Here is an 18624-nt window from a genome sequence, read left to right as displayed (position 1 = left end):
CGTGATGCAGTACTACACCGTGATGCAGTACCACACCGTGATGCAGTACCACACCGTGATGCAGTACCACGCCCTGATGCAGTACCACACCGTGATGCAGTACCACACCCTGATGCAGTACTACACCATGATGCAGTACCACACCATGATGTAGTACTACACCGTGATGCAGTACGACACCGTGATGCAGTACTACACTGTGATGCAGTACCACACCGTGATGCAGTACCACACCCTGATGCAATACTACACCGTGATGCAGTACCACACCGTGATGCAGTGACACGCCCTGATGCAGTACCACACCTTGATGCAGTACCACACCGTGATGCAGTACCATACCGTGATGCAGTACTACACCGTGATGCAGTACTCCACCGTGATGCAGTACCACACCGTGATGCAGTGACACGCCCTGATGCAGTACCACACCCTGGTGCAGTACTACACCGTGATGCAGTACCACACCGTGATGCAGTACTACACCCTGATGCAGTACCACACCCTGGTGCAGTACTACACCGTGATGCAGTACCACACCGTGATGCAGTACTACACTGTGATGCAGTACCATACCGCCATGCAGTACTACACCGTGATGCAGTACCATACCGTGATGCAGTACTACACCATGATGCAGTACCACACCGTGATGCAGTACCACTCCCTGATGCAGTACTACACCGTGATGCAGTACCACGCCCTGATGCAGTACTACACCGTGATGCAGTACTACACCGTGATGCAGTACTACACCATGATGTAGTACTACACCATGATGCAGTACGACACCGTGATGCAGTACCACACCATGATGCAGTACCACACCCTGATGCAGTACTACAGTGACGCAGTACTACACCGTGATGCAGTACTACACCGTGATGCAGTACCACGCCCTGATGCAGTACCACACCCTGATGCAGTACCACACCCTGGTGCAGTACTACACCGTGATGCAGTACCACACCGTGATGCAGTACCATGCCCCGAAGCGGTACTACACCGTGATGCAGTACTACACCGTGATGTAGTACTACACCGTGATGCAGTACTATACCGTGATGCAGTACTACACCGTGATGCAGTACCACACCGTGTTGCAGTACCACACCGTGATGCAGTACCACACCCTGATGCAATACTACACCGTGATGCAGTACCACACCCTGATGCAGTACCACACTGTGATGCAGTACCACACCCTGATGCAGTACCACACCGTGATGCAGTACCACACCGTGATGCAGTACCACGCCCTGATGCAGTACCACACCGTGATGCAGTACCACACCATGATGCAGTACCACACCATGATGCAGTACTACACCGTGATGCAGTACCATACGTGATGCAGTACTACACCGTGATCCAGTACGACACCGTGATGCAGTACTATGCCGTGATGCAGTACTACGCCCTGATGCAGTACTACACCGTGATTGTGTACTACACCGTGATGCAGTACTACACCGTGATGCAGTACCACACCCTGATGCAGTACTACACCGTGATGCAGTACCACACCATGATGCAGTACCATACCGTGATGCAGTACGACACCGTGATGCAGTACCACGCCCTGATGCAGTACTACGCCGTGATGCAGTACTACGCCCTGATGCAGTACTACACCGTGATGCAGTACTACACCGTGATGCAGTACTACGCCCTGATGCAGTACTACACCGTGATGCAGTACTACACCGTGATGCAGTACTACACCGTGATGCAGTACTACACCGTGATGCAGTACCACACCTTGATGCAGTACCACACCGTGATGCAGTACCATACCGTGATGCAGCACTACACCGTGATGCAGTACCATACGTGATGCAGTACTACACCGTGATGCAGTACTACACCGTGATGCAGTACCACGCCCTGATGCAGTACTACACCGTGATGCAGTACTACACCGTGGTGCAGTACCACACCGTGATGCAGTACCACACCGTGATGCAGTACCACGCCCTGATGCAGTACTACACCGTGATGCAGTACCACACCCTGATGCAGTACTACACCGTGATGCAGTACCACACCATGATGCAGTACCACACCGTGATGCAGTACGACACCGTGATGCAGTACCACGCCCTGATGCAGTACTACACCGTGATGCAGTACTACGCCCTGATGCAGTACTACACCGTGATGCAGTACCACGCCCTGATGCAGTACTAAACCGTGATGCAGTACTACACCGTGATACAGTACTACACCGTGATGCAGTACTACACCGTGATGGAGTACCATGCCCTGATGCAGTACCACACCCTGATGCAGTACCACACCCTGGTGCAGTACTACACCGTGATGCAGTACCACACCGTGATGCAGTACTACACTGTGATGCAGTACCATACCGTCATGCAGTACTACACCGTGATGCAGTACCACACCGTGATGCAGGACTACACCGTGATGCAGTACCACACCGTGATGCAGTACCACACCGTGATGCAGTACCACGCCCTGATGCAGTACTACACCGTGATGCAGTACTACACCGTGATGCAGTACCACACCGTGATGCAGTACCACACCGTGGTGCAGTACCACACCGTGATGCAGTACCACACCGTGATGCAGTACCACACCCTGATGCAGTACTACACCATGATGCAGTACCACACCATGATGCAGTACTACGCCGTGATGCAGTACTACGCCCTGATGCAGTACTACACCGTGATGCAGTACTACACTGTGATGCAGTACCATACCGTGATGCAGTACTACACCGTGATGCAGTACCACACCCTGATGCAGTACTACACCGTGATGCAGTACCACGCCCTGATGCAGTACTACGCCGTGTGGCAGTACTACGCCCTGATGCAGTACTACACCGTGATGCAGTACTACACTGTGATGCAGTACCATACCGTGATGCAGTACTACACCGTGATGCAGTACTCCACCGTGATGCAGTACCACACCCTGATGCAGTACCACACCGTGATGCAGTACTACACCGTGATGCAGTACCACACCGTGATGCAGTACCACACCGTGATGCAGTACCACACCGTGATGCAGTACTACACCGTGATGCAGTACCACGCCCTGATGCAGTACTACACCGTGATGCAGTACCACACCGTGACGCAGTACCACACCCTGATGCAGTACTCCACCGTGATGCAGTACCACACCGTGATGCAGTACCACACCCTGATGCAGTACTACACCGTGATGCAGTACCATACCGTGATGCAGTACCACACCCTGATGCAGTACCACACCATGATGCAGTACCATACCGTGATGCAGTACGACACCGTGATGCAGTACCACGCCCTGATGCAGTACTACACCATGATGCAGTACCACGCCTTGATGCAGTACTACACCGTGATGCAGTACTACACCCTGATGCAGTACTACGCCGTGATGTAGTACTACACCGTGATGCAGTACTACACCGTGATGGAGTACCACGCCCTGATGCAGTACCACACCCTGGTGCAGTACTACACCGTGATGCAGTACCACATCGTGATGCAGTACTACACTGTGATGCAGTACTACACTGTGATGCAGTACCATACCGCCATGCAGTACTACACCGTGATGCAGTACCACACCGTGATGCAGGACTACACCGTGATGCAGTACTACACTGTGATGCAGTACCACACCCTGATGCAGTACTACACCGTGATGCAGTACCATACCGTGATGCAGTACGACACCGTGATGCAGTACCACGCCCTGATGCAGTACTACACCGTGATGCAGTACTACACCGTGATGCAGTACCACACCCTGATGCAGTACTACACCGTGATGCAGTACCACACCATGATGCAGTACCATACCGTGATGCAGTACGACACCGTGATGCAGTACCACGCCCTGATGCAGTACTACGCCGTGATGCAGTACCACGCCCTGATGCAGTACTACACCGTGATGCAGTACTACACCGTGATGCAGTACTACACCGTGATGCAGTACTACACCGTGATGGAGTACCACGCCCTGATGCAGTACCACACCCTGGTGCAGTACCACACCCTGGTGCAGTACTACACCGTGATGCAGTACCACACCGTGATGCAGTACTACACCGTGATGCAGTACCATACCGTCATGCAGTACTACACCGTGATGCAGTACCACACCGTGATGCAGGACTACACCGTGATGCAGTACCACGCCCTGATGCAGTACCATACCGTGATGCAGTACGACACCGTGATGCAGTACCACGCCCTGATGCAGTACTACACCGTGATGCAGTACTACGCCCTGATGCAGTACTACGCCCTGATGCAGTACTACACCGTGATGCAGTACTACACCGTGATGCAGTACCACACCATGATGCAGTACCACACCTTGATGCAGTACCACACCGTGATGCAGTACCATACCGTGATGCAGTACCACACCGAGATGCAGTACCACACCATGATGCAGTACCATACCGTGATGCAGTACCACACCGAGATGCAGTACCACGCCCTGATGCAGTACTACACCGTGATGCAGTACCACGCCCTGATGCAGTACTACACCGTGATGCAGTACTACACCGTGATGCAGTACTACACCGTGATGCAGTACTACACCGTGATGGAGTACCACGCCCTGATGCAGTACCACACCCTGATGCAGTACCACACCCTGGTGCAGTACTACACCGTGATGCAGTACCACACCGTGATGCAGTACTACACCGTGATGCAGTACCATACCGTCATGCAGTACTACACCGTGATGCAGTACCACACCGTGATGCAGGACTACACCGTGATGCAGTACTACACCGTGATGCAGTACCACACCATGATGCAGTACCATACCGTGATCCAGTACGACACCGTGATGCAGTACCACGCCCTGATGCAGTACTATGCCGTGATGCAGTACTACGCCCTGATGCAGTACTACACCGTGATTGTGTACTACACCGTGATGCAGTACTACACCGTGATGCAGTACCACACCCTGATGCAGTACTACACCGTGATGCAGTACCACACCATGATGCAGTACTACACCGTGATGCAGTACTACACCGTGATGCAGTACCACACCATGATGCAGTACCACACCATGATGCAGTACCGTGATGCAGTGACACGCCCTGATGCAGTACCACACCGTGATGCAGTACCATACCGTGATGCAGTACGACACCGTGATGCAGTACCACGCCCTGATGCAGTACTACGCCGTGATGCAGTACTACGCCCTGATGCAGTACTACACCGTGATGCAGTACTACACCCTGATGCAGTACTACACCCTGATGCAGTACCACACCGTGATGCAGTACTACACCGTAATGCAGTACTACACATGATGCAGTACCACACCCTGATGCAGTACCACACCGTGATGCAGTACTACATCCTGATGTAGTACCACACCGTGATGCAGTACCACACCGTGATGCAGTACTACACCCTGATGTAGTACTACACCCTGATGCAGTACCACACCGTGATGCAGTACTACACCGTAATGCAGTACTACACATGATGCAGTACCACACCCTGATGCAGTACCACACCGTGATGCAGTACTACACCCTGATGTAGTACCACACCGTGATGCAGTACCACACCGTGATGCAGTACTACACCCTGATGCAGTACCCAGGATGCTCTCCAGGGGGCTCTGTAGAAGGCCACCAGCAGCTTCTCCTCCAGGTGGTTCCTCCTGAGCACCCTCAGGAAGTGGAGTTGCTGCTGGGCCTTCTTCACCACCGCCGTGGTGTTAGCAGACCAGGACAGGTCGTCGGTGATGTGGACCCCAGGAACCTGAATGAGGGGACCCCCTCCACGCAGCCCCCCATGATGGTCAGTGGACCCTCTCCACGCAGCCCCCCATGATGGTCAGTGGAGCCTCTCCACGCAGCCCCCCATGATGGTCAGTGGAGCCGGGTCAGTGGACCCCCTCCACGCAGCCCCCCATGATGGTCAGTGGACCCCCTCCACGCAGCCCCCCATGATGGTCAGTGGACCCTCTCCACGCAGCCCCCCATGGTGGTCAGTGGAGCCGGGTCTGGGCTGCGCTACGGAGGTCCATGATGAGTTCTTTAGTTTTCGTGGTGTTCAATGAAAGGTTCTTCACCGAGCACCACGCCACCAGTTTACCAACCTCATCTCTGTAGGCCGACTCGTCTCCGCCCGAGATGAGCCCGACCACGGTGGTGTCATCGGCAAACTTGGGGGTTCACAGACTAGGTGGTTTCTCGGTGAAGTCGTGCTACATGTAACAGTAATGACTAAGTTACCAAAAACATACAAGTACACACACATGACAAAACAGCAGCAGCAGGAGTGGATACACAGATGTGTATTAGCAGCAGTAACGTGACGTCGGAAGGGGAGCGATTTCTTCCAGACGTGCTTCAGGAGGTGATTCCAGAGACCCAACCTGGATGGTTTATGTCACCGTTTTGGGTTCAGGGCCCAAAGTGAGTTTCAGATGGGAGGAGGCCGCGCGGCACACAGGCTGCGTCTCGACGTACGACCTGCAGGACAAATGTTTGCTTCTGTGGCCTTCGGCCAAACCACAATACGAGCTGCTTTGAACAGATTACTTGTCTGCATTATAGGATAGGCTTCAAAAAGCATTGCTTCTGCCTATTCCTCTTTTGGTTGTAATGTATGTTTAGTTTTGTTTAAGTTGTATTTATTAATTTTTTTGTCTCAATCTGACAACCAAAAAAATAAATAAAATAAAAATAAAAATCATCATCATCATCATCATGTCCGGACTTAGGGGTGGGAAACGATCTAATATGCTGTCTGTGTGTGTGTGTGTGTGAGTGTGTGTGTCTGTGTGTGTGTGTGAGTGTGTGAAAGAGACCTGACAGCAGGAGGGCAGTTTGGGGATGACTTCCTGTAGTATGTGCTCGAGTACTGCGAAAGAACATAAACGAGTACATTTGTCTAATGATATATAATAAATGTAATATAAAAATTATTATAATAACATTATGGATGAGCTGAAGTTAAAATAAGTCAGATACTTGTATTAACACTAGGATGAAAGACTAATTGTTTATCTGTAGATTTAACTAGAGTTAAAGTAGAAACCTGCTCGGCTGACAAATAAAAGTTTTACAACCAAATTTTGAATCATTTTGTTAAATAAATGCTAAATATAGGCAGGAAGGAGGCGAGCGTGGAGCCCCGCCCCCGCAGCGAGGAGACGGTGTGCCAGGGCTCCTGGATTGCATCACACTATTCAATAAAATAAAACGCACAATGAGAAGTTTAAAGCAAATCATATCTGAATCTAATCTCTGTGCGCCCCCTCGTAGCTCCGCCCCTGCTTCCTGGTCTATCTGTCCCTACAGCAGAGACACAATCAGCTCAAGGACTGAAGTACTTCCATCACGACTGTTTGGAAACGTCGTCAGTAGCTGATCATCGGTCGATTGATTTCAGACCACAACAAAGCTCAGACTCAGGGATGCTTGTATCGAGCTCTATGTGAGCTAAGCTACTCCTGAGAAACATCGTAAGTACCTCTACTGCACTCATGGTGGCATGACGCGTACCGTTAATACTCTAGAATCACGCAGCAGACAGTACCGGCAAGTAGAATTTATTCCCACTGTTGAGACAGAACGCTAATGGAGTGGATATAAAAAGTCAGTCAGCTGAGGGTCCTCTCAGCATCACAGCTGGACCCCGGCCGGAGGCGTGGCACCACCAGCGGCGCCTGTGGAAGCTCATTTGCGCTGAACTTGTGTGAAGGAGGGGGGCGGCTGGACGGGCTTCTTGCGTGAGTCTGGGGAGACTCTCTGGAACGCAACGGGCAGAAGCTGGTTCCGTTTGATGATCTGCAGGGCCAGCTGGGTGTTTCCTGAGGAGGCGGAGCCAGAGGATCAGCCGTTAAAGAAGGTTCATCAATGATTCACTTATTCAACAGGTCTGAGAAACTCACTTGATCTTTTTACAGTTATTGGCCGTTGGAGGCAGATTTCATGAGTTAAAAAGTTAAAAGTGTTTGTCACCTATAAACAAGACCTTTCCATCAGCAACATTCATTCATCCCGTCGCCACGGCGTCACCACACTGTGGCTGAACATTTCTTAATTAAGCCCAAAGAAGAGATCTGTGTGTCTGGTGGAGAGCTGACCATTCTGCAGCTCCAGGTAGACGCCCAGCAGGATGGCCTCCGGGGGAACGTCCTTGGTGCTCAGCATGCAGGCTGCCTGTCAGAGGGAGACGCTGGTGAAGGAAGCGCACCCAATGCCAGCCGGGACCTTTAGACAGGCAGCCGGGACCTTTAGACAGGCAGCCGGGACCTTTAGACAGGCAGCCGGGACCTTTAGACAGGCAGCCGGGACCTTTAGACAGGCAGCCGGGACCTTTAGACAGGCAGCCGGGACCTTTAGACAGGCAGCCGGGACCTTTAGACAGGCAGCCGGGACCTTTAGACAGGCAGCCGGGACCTTTAGACAGGCAGCCGGGACCTTTAGACAGGCAGCCGGGACCTTTAGACAGGCAGCCGGGACCTTTAGACAGGCAGCCGGGACCTTTAGACAGGCAGCCGGGCCACATCCAATCGTTTGCTCAGAGCTCATTTGGTTAGAAGGGAATTCGATGAAAACAATAAGTCCTTGTGAAGAGGACTTATTGTTATTATTGTTATTATTGTTATTATTGTTATTATTGTTATTGTTATCCTACGTCGATCCACGAATAACGTACGAAGGGAAACAAGACCGGAAGGGCTGTTTAGAAACGCTCCTCTGAGACATGCTACTGTTTACTGTACTAGTACTGTAATACATGCTACAGTTTACTGTACCAGTACTGTAATACATGCTACTGTTTACTGTACCAGTACTGTAATACATGCTACTGTTTACTGTACTAGTACTGTAATACATGCTACTGTTTACTGTACCAGTACTGTAATACATGCTACAGTTTACTGTACCAGTACTGTAATACATGCTACTGTTTACTGTACTAGTACTGTAATACATGCTACAGTTTACTGTACCAGTACTGTAATACATGCTACTGTTTACTGTACTAGTACTGTAATACATGCTACTGTTTACTGTACTAGTACTGTAATACATGCTACAGTTTACTGTACCAGTACTGTAATACATGCTACTGTTTACTGTACTAGTACTGTAATACATGCTACAGTTTACTGTACCAGTACTGTAATACATGCTACAGTTTACTGTACTAGTACTGTAATACATGCTACAGTTTACTGTACCAGTACTGTAATACATGCTACTGTTTACTGTACTAGTACTGTAATACATGCTACAGTTTACTGTACCAGTACTGTAATACATGCTACTGTTTACTGTACTAGTACTGTAATACATGCTACAGTTTACTGTACCAGTACTGTAATACATGCTACAGTTTACTGTACTAGTACTGTAATACATGCTACAGTTTACTGTACTAGTACTGTAATACATGCTACAGTTTACTGTACCAGTACTGTAATACATGCTACTGTTTACTGTACTAGTACTGTAATACATGCTACAGTTTACTGTACCAGTACTGTAATACATGCTACTGTTTACTGTACTAGTACTGTAATACATGCTACAGTTTACTGTACTAGTACTGTAATACATGCTACAGTTTACTGTACCAGTACTGTAATACATGCTACTGTTTACTGTACCAGTACTGTAATACATGCTACAGTTTACTGTACCAGTACTGTAATACATGCTACTGTTTACTGTACTAGTACTGTAATACATGCTACTGTTTACTGTACTAGTACTGTAATACATGCTACAGTTTACTGTACTAGTACTGTAATACATGCTACTGTTTACTGTACTAGTACTGTAATACATGCTACAGTTTACTGTACCAGTACTGTAATACATGCTACAGTTTACTGTACTAGTACTGTAATACATGCTACAGTTTACTGTACCAGTACTGTAATACATGCTACAGTTTACTGTACTAGTACTGTAATACATGCTACAGTTTACTGTACCAGTACTGTAATACATGCTACTGTTTACTGTACTAGTACTGTAATACATGCTACAGTTTACTGTACCAGTACTGTAATACATGCTACTGTTTACTGTACTAGTACTGTAATACATGCTACAGTTTACTGTACCAGTACTGTAATACATGCTACAGTTTACTGTACTAGTACTGTAATACATGCTACAGTTTACTGTACTAGTACTGTAATACATGCTACAGTTTACTGTACCAGTACTGTAATACATGCTACAGTTTACTGTACTAGTACTGTAATACATGCTACAGTTTACTGTACCAGTACTGTAATACATGCTACAGTTTACTGTACTAGTACTGTAATACATGCTACAGTTTACTGTACCAGTACTGTAATACATGCTACTGTTTACTGTACCAGTACTGTAATACATGCTACAGTTTACTGTACCAGTACTGTAATACATGCTACTGTTTACTGTACTAGTACTGTAATACATGCTACAGTTTACTGTACTAGTACTGTAATACATGCTACAGTTTACTGTACTAGTACTGTAATACATGCTACTGTTTACTGTACTAGTACTGTAATACATGCTACAGTTTACTGTACCAGTACTGTAATACATGCTACTGTAATACATGCTACAGTTGACTGTACCAGTACTGTAATACATGCTACAGTTGACTGTACTAGTACTGTAATACATGCTACTGTTTACTGTACTAGTACTGTAATACATGCTACTGTTTACTGTACCAGTACTGTAATACATGCTACAGTTGACTGTACCAGTACTGTAATACATGCTACAGTTGACTGTACTAGTACTGTAATACATGCTACTGTTTACTGTACTAGTACTGTAATACATGCTACTGTTTACTGTACCAGTACTGTAATACATGCTACAGTTGACTGTACTTGTACTGTAATACATGCTACTGTTTACTGTACCAGTACTGTAATACATGCTACTGTTTACTGTACTTGTACTGTAATACATGCTACTGTTTACTGTACTAGTACTGTAATACATGCTACAGTTGACTGTACCAGTACTGTAATACATGCTACTGTTTACTGTACCAGTACTGTAATACATGCTACAGTTTACTGTACTAGTACTGTAATACATGCTACAGTTTACTGTACTAGTACTGTAATACATGCTACAGTTTACTGTACTAGTACTGTAATACATGCTACTGTTTACTGTACTAGTACTGTAATACATGCTACAGTTTACTGTACCAGTACTGTAATACATGCTACAGTTTACTGTACCAGTACTGTAATACATGCTACTGTTTACTGTACTAGTACTGTAATACATGCTACAGTTGACTGTACCAGTACTGTAATACATGCTACAGTTGACTGTACTAGTACTGTAATACATGCTACTGTTTACTGTACTAGTACTGTAATACATGCTACTGTTTACTGTACCAGTACTGTAATGCATGCTACTGTTTGACTGTACTTGTACTGTAATACATGCTACAGTTGACTGTACTTGTACTGTAATACATGCTACTGTTTACTGTACCAGTACTGTAATACATGCTACAGTTGTTTGTACTTGTACTGTAATACATGCTACTGTTTACTGTACTAGTACTGTAATACATGCTACAGTTGACTGTACTAGTACTGTAATACATGCTACTGTTTACTGTACTTGTACTGTAATACGTGCTACAGTTTACTGTACTAGTACTGTAATACGTGCTACAGTTGACTGTACTAGTACTGTAATACATGCTACAGTTGACTGTACTAGTACTGTAATACATGCTACTGTTTGACTGTACCTGTACTGTAATACATGCTACAGTTGACTGTACCAGTACTGTAATACATGCTACAGTTGACTGTACCAGTACTGTAATACATGCTACTGTGCGACTGTACTTGTACTGTAATACATGCTACAGTTGACTGTACCAGTACTGTAATACATGCTACAGTTGACTGTACTAGTACTGTAATACATGCTACTGTTTACTGTACTAGTACTGTAATACATGCTACAGTTGACTGTACTAGTACTGTAATACATGCTACTGTTTACTGTACTAGTACTGTAATACATGCTACAGTTGACTGTACTTGTACTGTAATACATGCTACAGTTGACTGTACTAGTACTGTAACACATGCTACAGTTTACTGTACTTGTACTGTAATACATGCTACAGTTGACTGTACTAGTACTGTAATACATGCTACTGTTGACTGTACTAGTACTGTAATACATGCTACAGTTGACTGTACTAGTACTGTAATACATGCTACTGTTTACTGTACTAGTACTGTAATACATGCTAGTTTACTGTACTTGTACTGTAATACATGCTACAGTTGACTGTACTTGTACTGTAATACATGCTACAGTTGACTGTACTAGTACTGTAATACATGCTACGGTTGACTGTACTAGTACTGTAATACATGCTACTGTTGACTGTACTTGTACTGTAATACATGCTACAGTTGACTGTACTTGTACTGTAATACATGCTACAGTTGACTGTACTTGTACTGTAATGCATGCTACTGTTTACTGTACTAGTACTGTAATAGATGCTACAGTTTACTGTACCAGTACTGTAATACATGCTACTGTTTACTGTACTAGTACTGTAATACATGCTACTGTTTACTGTACTTGTACTGTAATACATGCTACAGTTGACTGTACTAGTACTGTAATACATGCTACTGTTTACTGTACTTGTACTGTAATACATGCTACAGTTTACTGTACCAGTACTGTAATACATGCTACTGTTTACTGTACTAGTACTGTAATACATGCTACTGTTTACTGTACTTGTACTGTAATACATGCTACAGTTGACTGTACTTGTACTGTAATACATGCTACTGTTGACACATCTCACAACATATGAATAAGGAAAAACATCACAATAAAATAATGACAGGCGTTTGCTTTGGCCTGCGGTGTGAAATTCACCATTCGCCGTAACGATATCTGGCGCCATCTAGCGTTCTGAATGGGTATAATGTCTAGACCCCGAATATTATAAGTCCCCACTTTTTCCAGCCTAATTTCAATGCAAAAGACAGCGTGTTATAATCGGGCCAATACGGTACACTTTAATCTCGTAGGGCAAGAAAAGCATGTTCCCTGACACCGCCCCACTATGAGAACCACTGGGTTAGAGGAACCGGGATCTCGTTACACAAGTCCTACCTGATGGAGGCACTTGCGAGCTTTGTCGTACTCGCTCCTCAAGCAGTAGGCACTGCCCAAGTTGAAGAGCATCATTGTCCGAGCTGATGTGACACTGCTGGGGTAACACGTGAGAGCGTGCCTCCCTGCTGGAAACACGGGAATGGGTTTGTGAATACCAGACCTTTCCTGGACTGCAATGACCAGCGACACCCCCGTTGAGCTTCAGTTCAACTCACAAGACTCAACAGGCTCATCTCCTTTGTCAGACCCTGTTGGGCAAAACAAAGCAACCATTGACAAAACAAGACCAAAGCCCACACCAGGCGGTCGCAAGCGGAGCGTCCGTACCTTGGTCTTGCTCGTTGGTCAACACTCCAACCGACACGTCGCTTACATTCTCTGGGTTGAGGTGAGCGATGGCGTCTGATATCCTGTCCAATGAGATCAGGGCTTCGGCAGCGTAGAGGTGACCCAGAAACCTGAACACAGACCTCTCAGTGACTGCGTGCAGACAAGGTCCACCTGACCGTGGGTCAGCCTGCACCTACTTGAGGGATCCGGACAGCTTGGTTTGATGGAGCAGCTTCTCTGCGTGATTTAAAGCCATCAAATTGTCTCCCAGTGCCAACGCCACATACGCACTGCAGGCCAAGATGGAGCACCTGCAGAGCAGTCACATGACCGGTTAGTGCAACGCACGGATTGCTGCTTCTCCAGCTACCATTGAACTGAGCGAGAGAGAAAGAGAAAGGGCATTCCAGGAGACGTCTTCTGACCTCAGGTTCTCTACCTCCTGCTTTCGGAGAGGAGATGATGGAGCTGCAGACAAAAACTTATCGGCCTCCTGCCCTTTCCCACTACAAGAACACACAAAACACAACTTCAGAACTTATACTGTATCAACTGTATATTGAGGTACAATGTTTACTTTAGACACATTTATTGAATCCAGCAAAGACAAGTCTTCCATCTCTTAGAAACTTTACGTTTGGAGGGCGGCCGTGGCTCAGTTGGTCGTCCAGTCATCAGTAGGTCAGTGGTTCGAGTCCCAGCTCTGACTGTCTATATGTCAAAGTGTCCTTGTCCCAAATTGAACCAGTGGGTCTGGCAGCTTGCCTTGCATGGGAGCAGAAACCCACTGGAGTGTGAATGGGTGAATAAAAGCGCGTTGGGCACGGCGAAGGTGCAGCAGATTTACCGTCTAATGGCAAACTGTGGCGACGCACACGCCATCTGACACGTGAAGCAACGTACTCGTAGAGCAGGGGTCGGGAACCTATGGCTCGCGAGCCATATATGGCTCTTTTGATGATCGCATATGGCTCGCGCTCAGATAAAAAATAAATAAAAAGTTTTGTCGTGTGTCGTGTTTTTTGTTGTGAGTAACTTGTTCGCTTTGTCTGGATCTTATGTTCCGTTTTCTTTGCGGCACCAGCCGGTCGCCGTCTGTTAGTAGAGCTTGTGTTGCATTTTATTGTGAAAAATCACAGAGCGGAAGCACGCTGTCACGGTTACGCCCTGAGCCTGGGCTGCCACTTTAAAAGTAGGCCGTCATCCCGCCATTAGGGGTGGGCGTGGCCAGCTGTGTGCACGGTGGCAGAGTGGACTTTGTTTGGCTCCACCTTAATTCCAGATTACTACTATTTTAATGTATTCTTACCTGGGACCTTCTTTTGGAATAAACGTGTGAAAAAGACGGGGCCCTGCGTTTGCTTCAAGAGGGCATCACTTGCTTTTTGGTTTTCTCTCGGCTGTGTATTATTACGTTGGGCTCCAGCCCCCCCTCGTCCTGTGTGCAGCTCCAGGTGTAAATGATCAATTCAACCATCGCACCGTCTCTGTTCTCTGCTTTCTGGGCTCCGCTCACGTTAGTCCGTAACGTTCAGAGGCTTATTATACTAGTTTATTACCTGCTTACCGCTTATACTGACATTTAGTTGAATCCGCGCTTAAAATATATTATATGGCTCTCACTGAAATAAATGTCCAAATATTTTGCTTTCATGGCTCTCTTAGTCAAAAAGGTTCCCGACCCCTGTCGTAGGGCGTACTACAAAGAAAGCAACCGATTCGGCAGTGGAAGAAGATGATGATGATGGTGAAGTCATGCAGGCGAGGACCCGAGCGCTGCCGAACGTCGGAGGGTTCAGCAGTGGAAGTGCGTTCCTACGGCATAGAGGAAGTGCGTTCCTTCGGCATAGAGGAAGTGCGTTCCTTCGGCATAGAGGAAGTGCGTTCCTACGGCATAGAGGAAGTGCGTTCCTTCGGCATAGAGGAAGTGCGTTCCTTCGGCATAGAGGAAGTGCGTTCCTACGGCATATAGCAGGGCTGGGCAAACTTTTTGACTCGCGGGCCACAATAGGTTCTAAAATTTGACAGAGGGGCCGGACCAGGAACAGATGGATGGAGTGTTTGTGTGAGCTAATATAAATGACACATGAAAGCTATTGCATTAAAGGATTTGGCCTTTTACAGGTAGCATTACAGGGAAAAGGTCAAATGAATGAGGTTTAATTATAATACAATTTTATTTAATGTAATATAATTTGGACAAGTTTGGCGGGCCGGATTAAAAAGACCAACGGGCCGCATATGGCCCCCGGGCCTGGGTTTGCCCATGCCTGGCATAGAGGAAGTGCGTTCCTTCGGCATAGAGGAAGTGCGTTCCTACGGCATAGAGGAAGTGCGTTCCTACGGCATAGAGGAAGTGCGTTCCTTCGGCATAGAGGAAGTGCGTTCCTTCGGCATAGAGGAAGTGCGTTCCTACGGCATAGAGGAAGTGCGTTCCTCCGGCATAGAGGAAGTGCGTTCCTACGGCATAGAGGAAGTGCGTTCCTACGGCATAGAGGAAGTGCGTTCCTACGGCATAGAGGAAGTGCGTTCCTACGGCATAGAGGAAGTGCGTTCCTACGGCATAGAGGAAGTGCGTTCCTACGGCATAGAGGAAGTGCGTTCCTTCGGCATAGAGGAAGTGCGTTCCTACGGCATAGAGGAAGTGCGTTCCTACGGCATAGAGGAAGTGCGTTCCTACGGCACAGAGGAAGTGCGTTCCTACGGCACAGAGGACGTGCGTTCCTACGGCACAGAGGACGTGCGTTCCTACGGCACAGAGGAAGTGCGTTCCTACGGCACAGAGGAAGTGCGTTCCTACGGCACAGAGGAAGTGCGTTCCTACGGCACAGAGGACGTGCGTTCCTACGGCACAGAGGACGTGCGTTCCTACGGCATAGAGGAAGTGCGTTCCTACGGCACAGAGGACGTGCGTTCCTACGGCACAGAGGAAGTGCGTTCCTACGGCACAGAGGAAGTGCGTTCCTACGGCACAGAGGAAGTGCGTTCCTACGGCACAGAGGAAGTGCGTTCCTACAGCACAGAGGACGTGCGTTCCTACAGCACAGAGGACGTGCGTTCCTACAGCACAGAGGACGTGCGTTCCTACAGCACAGAGGACGTGCGTTCCTACGGCACAGAGGACGTGCGTTCCTACGGCACAGAGGAAGTGCGTTCCTACAGCACAGAGGACGTGCGTTCCTACGGCACAGAGGACGTGCGTTCCTACGGCATAGAGGAAGTGCGTTCCTACAGCATAGAGGAAGTGCGTTCCTACAGCACAGAGGACGTGCGTTCCTACAGCACAGAGGAAGTGCGTTCCTACAGCACAGAGGACGTGCGTTCCTACAGCACAGAGGAAGTGCGTTCCTACAGCATAGAGGAAGTGCGTTCCTACAGCATAGAGGAAGTGCGTTCCTACAGCATAGAGGAAGTGCGTTCCTACAGCATAGAGGAAGTGCGTTCCTACGGCATAGAGGAAGTGCGTTCCTACGGCACAGAGGACGTGCGTTCCTACAGCACAGAGGACGTGCGTTCCTACAGCACAGAGGACGTGCGTTCCTACAGCACAGAGGACGTGCGTTCCTACGGCATAGAGGAAGTGCGTTCCTACGGCACAGAGGACGTGCGTTCCTACGGCACAGAGGACGTGCGTTCCTACGGCACAGAGGACGTGCGTTCCTACAGCACAGAGGAAGTGCGTTCCTACGGCACAGAGGACGTGCGTTCCTACGGCACAGAGGACGTGCGTTCCTACAGCACAGAGGACGTGCGTTCCTACGGCACAGAGGACGTGCGTTCCTACGGCACAGAGGACGTGCGTTCCTACAGCACAGAGGACGTGCGTTCCTACAGCACAGAGGACGTGCGTTCCTACAGCAGAGGACGTGCGTTCCTACGGCATAGAGGAAGTGCGTTCCTACAGCACAGAGGACGTGCGTTCCTACAGCACAGAGGACGTGCGTTCCTACAGCACAGAGGACGTGCGTTCCTACAGCACAGAGGAAGTGCGTTCCTACAGCATAGAGGAAGTGCGTTCCTACAGCACAGAGGACGTGCGTTCCTACAGCACAGAGGACGTGCGTTCCTACAGCATAGAGGAAGTGCGTTCCTACAGCATAGAGGAAGTGCGTTCCTACAGCACAGAGGAAGTGCGTTCCTACAGCATAGAGGAAGTGCGTTCCTACGGCACAGAGGAAGTGCGTTCCTACAGCATAGAGGAAGTGCGTTCCTACAGCACAGAGGAAGTGCGTTCCTACAGCATAGAGGAAGTGCGTTCCTACGGCACAGAGGAAGTGCGTTCCTACGGCACAGAGGACGTGCGTTCCTACGGCACAGAGGACGTGCGTTCCTACAGCACAGAGGAAGTGCGTTCCTACGGCATAGAGGACGTGCGTTCCTACAGCACAGAGGACGTGCGTTCCTACAGCACAGAGGACGTGCGTTCCTACAGCACAGAGGACGTGCGTTCCTACAGCACAGAGGAAGTGCGTTCCTACGGCACAGAGGAAGTGCGTTCCTACGGCACAGAGGAAGTGCGTTCCTACAGCACAGAGGAAGTGCGTTCCTACAGCACAGAGGACGTGCGTTCCTACGGCACAGAGGACGTGCGTTCCTACAGCACAGAGGAAGTGCGTTCCTACAGCACAGAGGAAGTGCGTTCCTACAGCACAGAGGACGTGCGTTCCTACAGCACAGAGGACGTGCGTTCCTACAGCACAGAGGACGTGCGTTCCTACAGCACAGAGGAAGTGCGTTCCTACGGCACAGAGGAAGTGCGTTCCTACGGCACAGAGGAAGTGCGTTCCTACAGCACAGAGGAAGTGCGTTCCTACGGCACAGAGGAAGTGCGTTCCTACGGCACAGAGGACGTGCGTTCCTACAGCACAGAGGACGTGCGTTCCTACAGCACAGAGGACGTGCGTTCCTACAGCACAGAGGACGTGCGTTCCTACAGCACAGAGGAAGTGCGTTCCTACAGCACAGAGGACGTGCGTTCCTACAGCACAGAGGACGTGCGTTCCTACAGCACAGAGGACGTGCGTTCCTACAGCACAGAGGACGTGCGTTCCTACAGCACAGAGGAAGTGCGTTCCTACGGCACAGAGGAAGTGCGTTCCTACGGC

At 48.6% G+C, this 18624-nt stretch overlaps 1 protein-coding gene across 2 annotated transcripts; it reads right to left on the bottom strand.

Moving 5' to 3' along the window:
* Nucleotides 1–7573: 7573 nt before the first annotated feature.
* On the bottom strand, nucleotides 7574–14106 carry LOC137917121 (CCR4-NOT transcription complex subunit 10-like). 2 transcript variants are annotated; one of them, XM_068760006.1, is made up of 7 exons: nucleotides 13945–14106; nucleotides 13717–13830; nucleotides 13517–13647; nucleotides 13405–13437; nucleotides 13187–13314; nucleotides 8119–8194; nucleotides 7574–7842 (listed from the first exon to the last, which is right to left on the bottom strand). In XM_068760006.1, the coding sequence occupies exons 2-7, from the start codon at nucleotides 13773–13775 to the stop codon at nucleotides 7709–7711; spliced, it is 561 nt and encodes a 186-aa protein (XP_068616107.1). In that variant the 5' UTR covers nucleotides 13776–13830; nucleotides 13945–14106; the 3' UTR covers nucleotides 7574–7708. The 2 variants fall into 2 exon arrangements, with proteins under 2 accessions (XP_068616107.1, XP_068616109.1); XM_068760008.1 differs by having other exon boundaries at nucleotides 13187–13311.
* Nucleotides 14107–18624: the final 4518 nt, after the last annotated feature.

This window comes from Brachionichthys hirsutus, unplaced genomic scaffold (assembly GCF_040956055.1).
Source record: "Brachionichthys hirsutus isolate HB-005 unplaced genomic scaffold, CSIRO-AGI_Bhir_v1 contig_488, whole genome shotgun sequence".
Taxonomy (NCBI): domain Eukaryota; kingdom Metazoa; phylum Chordata; class Actinopteri; order Lophiiformes; family Brachionichthyidae; genus Brachionichthys; species Brachionichthys hirsutus.
The sequence above is the reverse complement of the archived record's forward strand: the minus strand, read 5'-3'. Positions and strand labels throughout refer to the sequence as shown.

Coding starts and splice junctions, on each gene's coding strand:
- LOC137917121 (XM_068760006.1), bottom strand. CDS start 13,775: ATGGCTTTAAATCACGCAGAGAAGCTGCTCCATCAAACCAAGCTGTCC. Junction 8,195..13,186: donor CTCGCAAGTGCCTCCATCAG/GTAGGACTTGTG, acceptor TCCCTCTGACAG/GCAGCCTGCATGCTGAGCAC. Junction 7,843..8,118: donor CTACCTGGAGCTGCAGAATG/GTCAGCTCTCCA, acceptor CCGCCTCCTCAG/GAAACACCCAGCTGGCCCTG.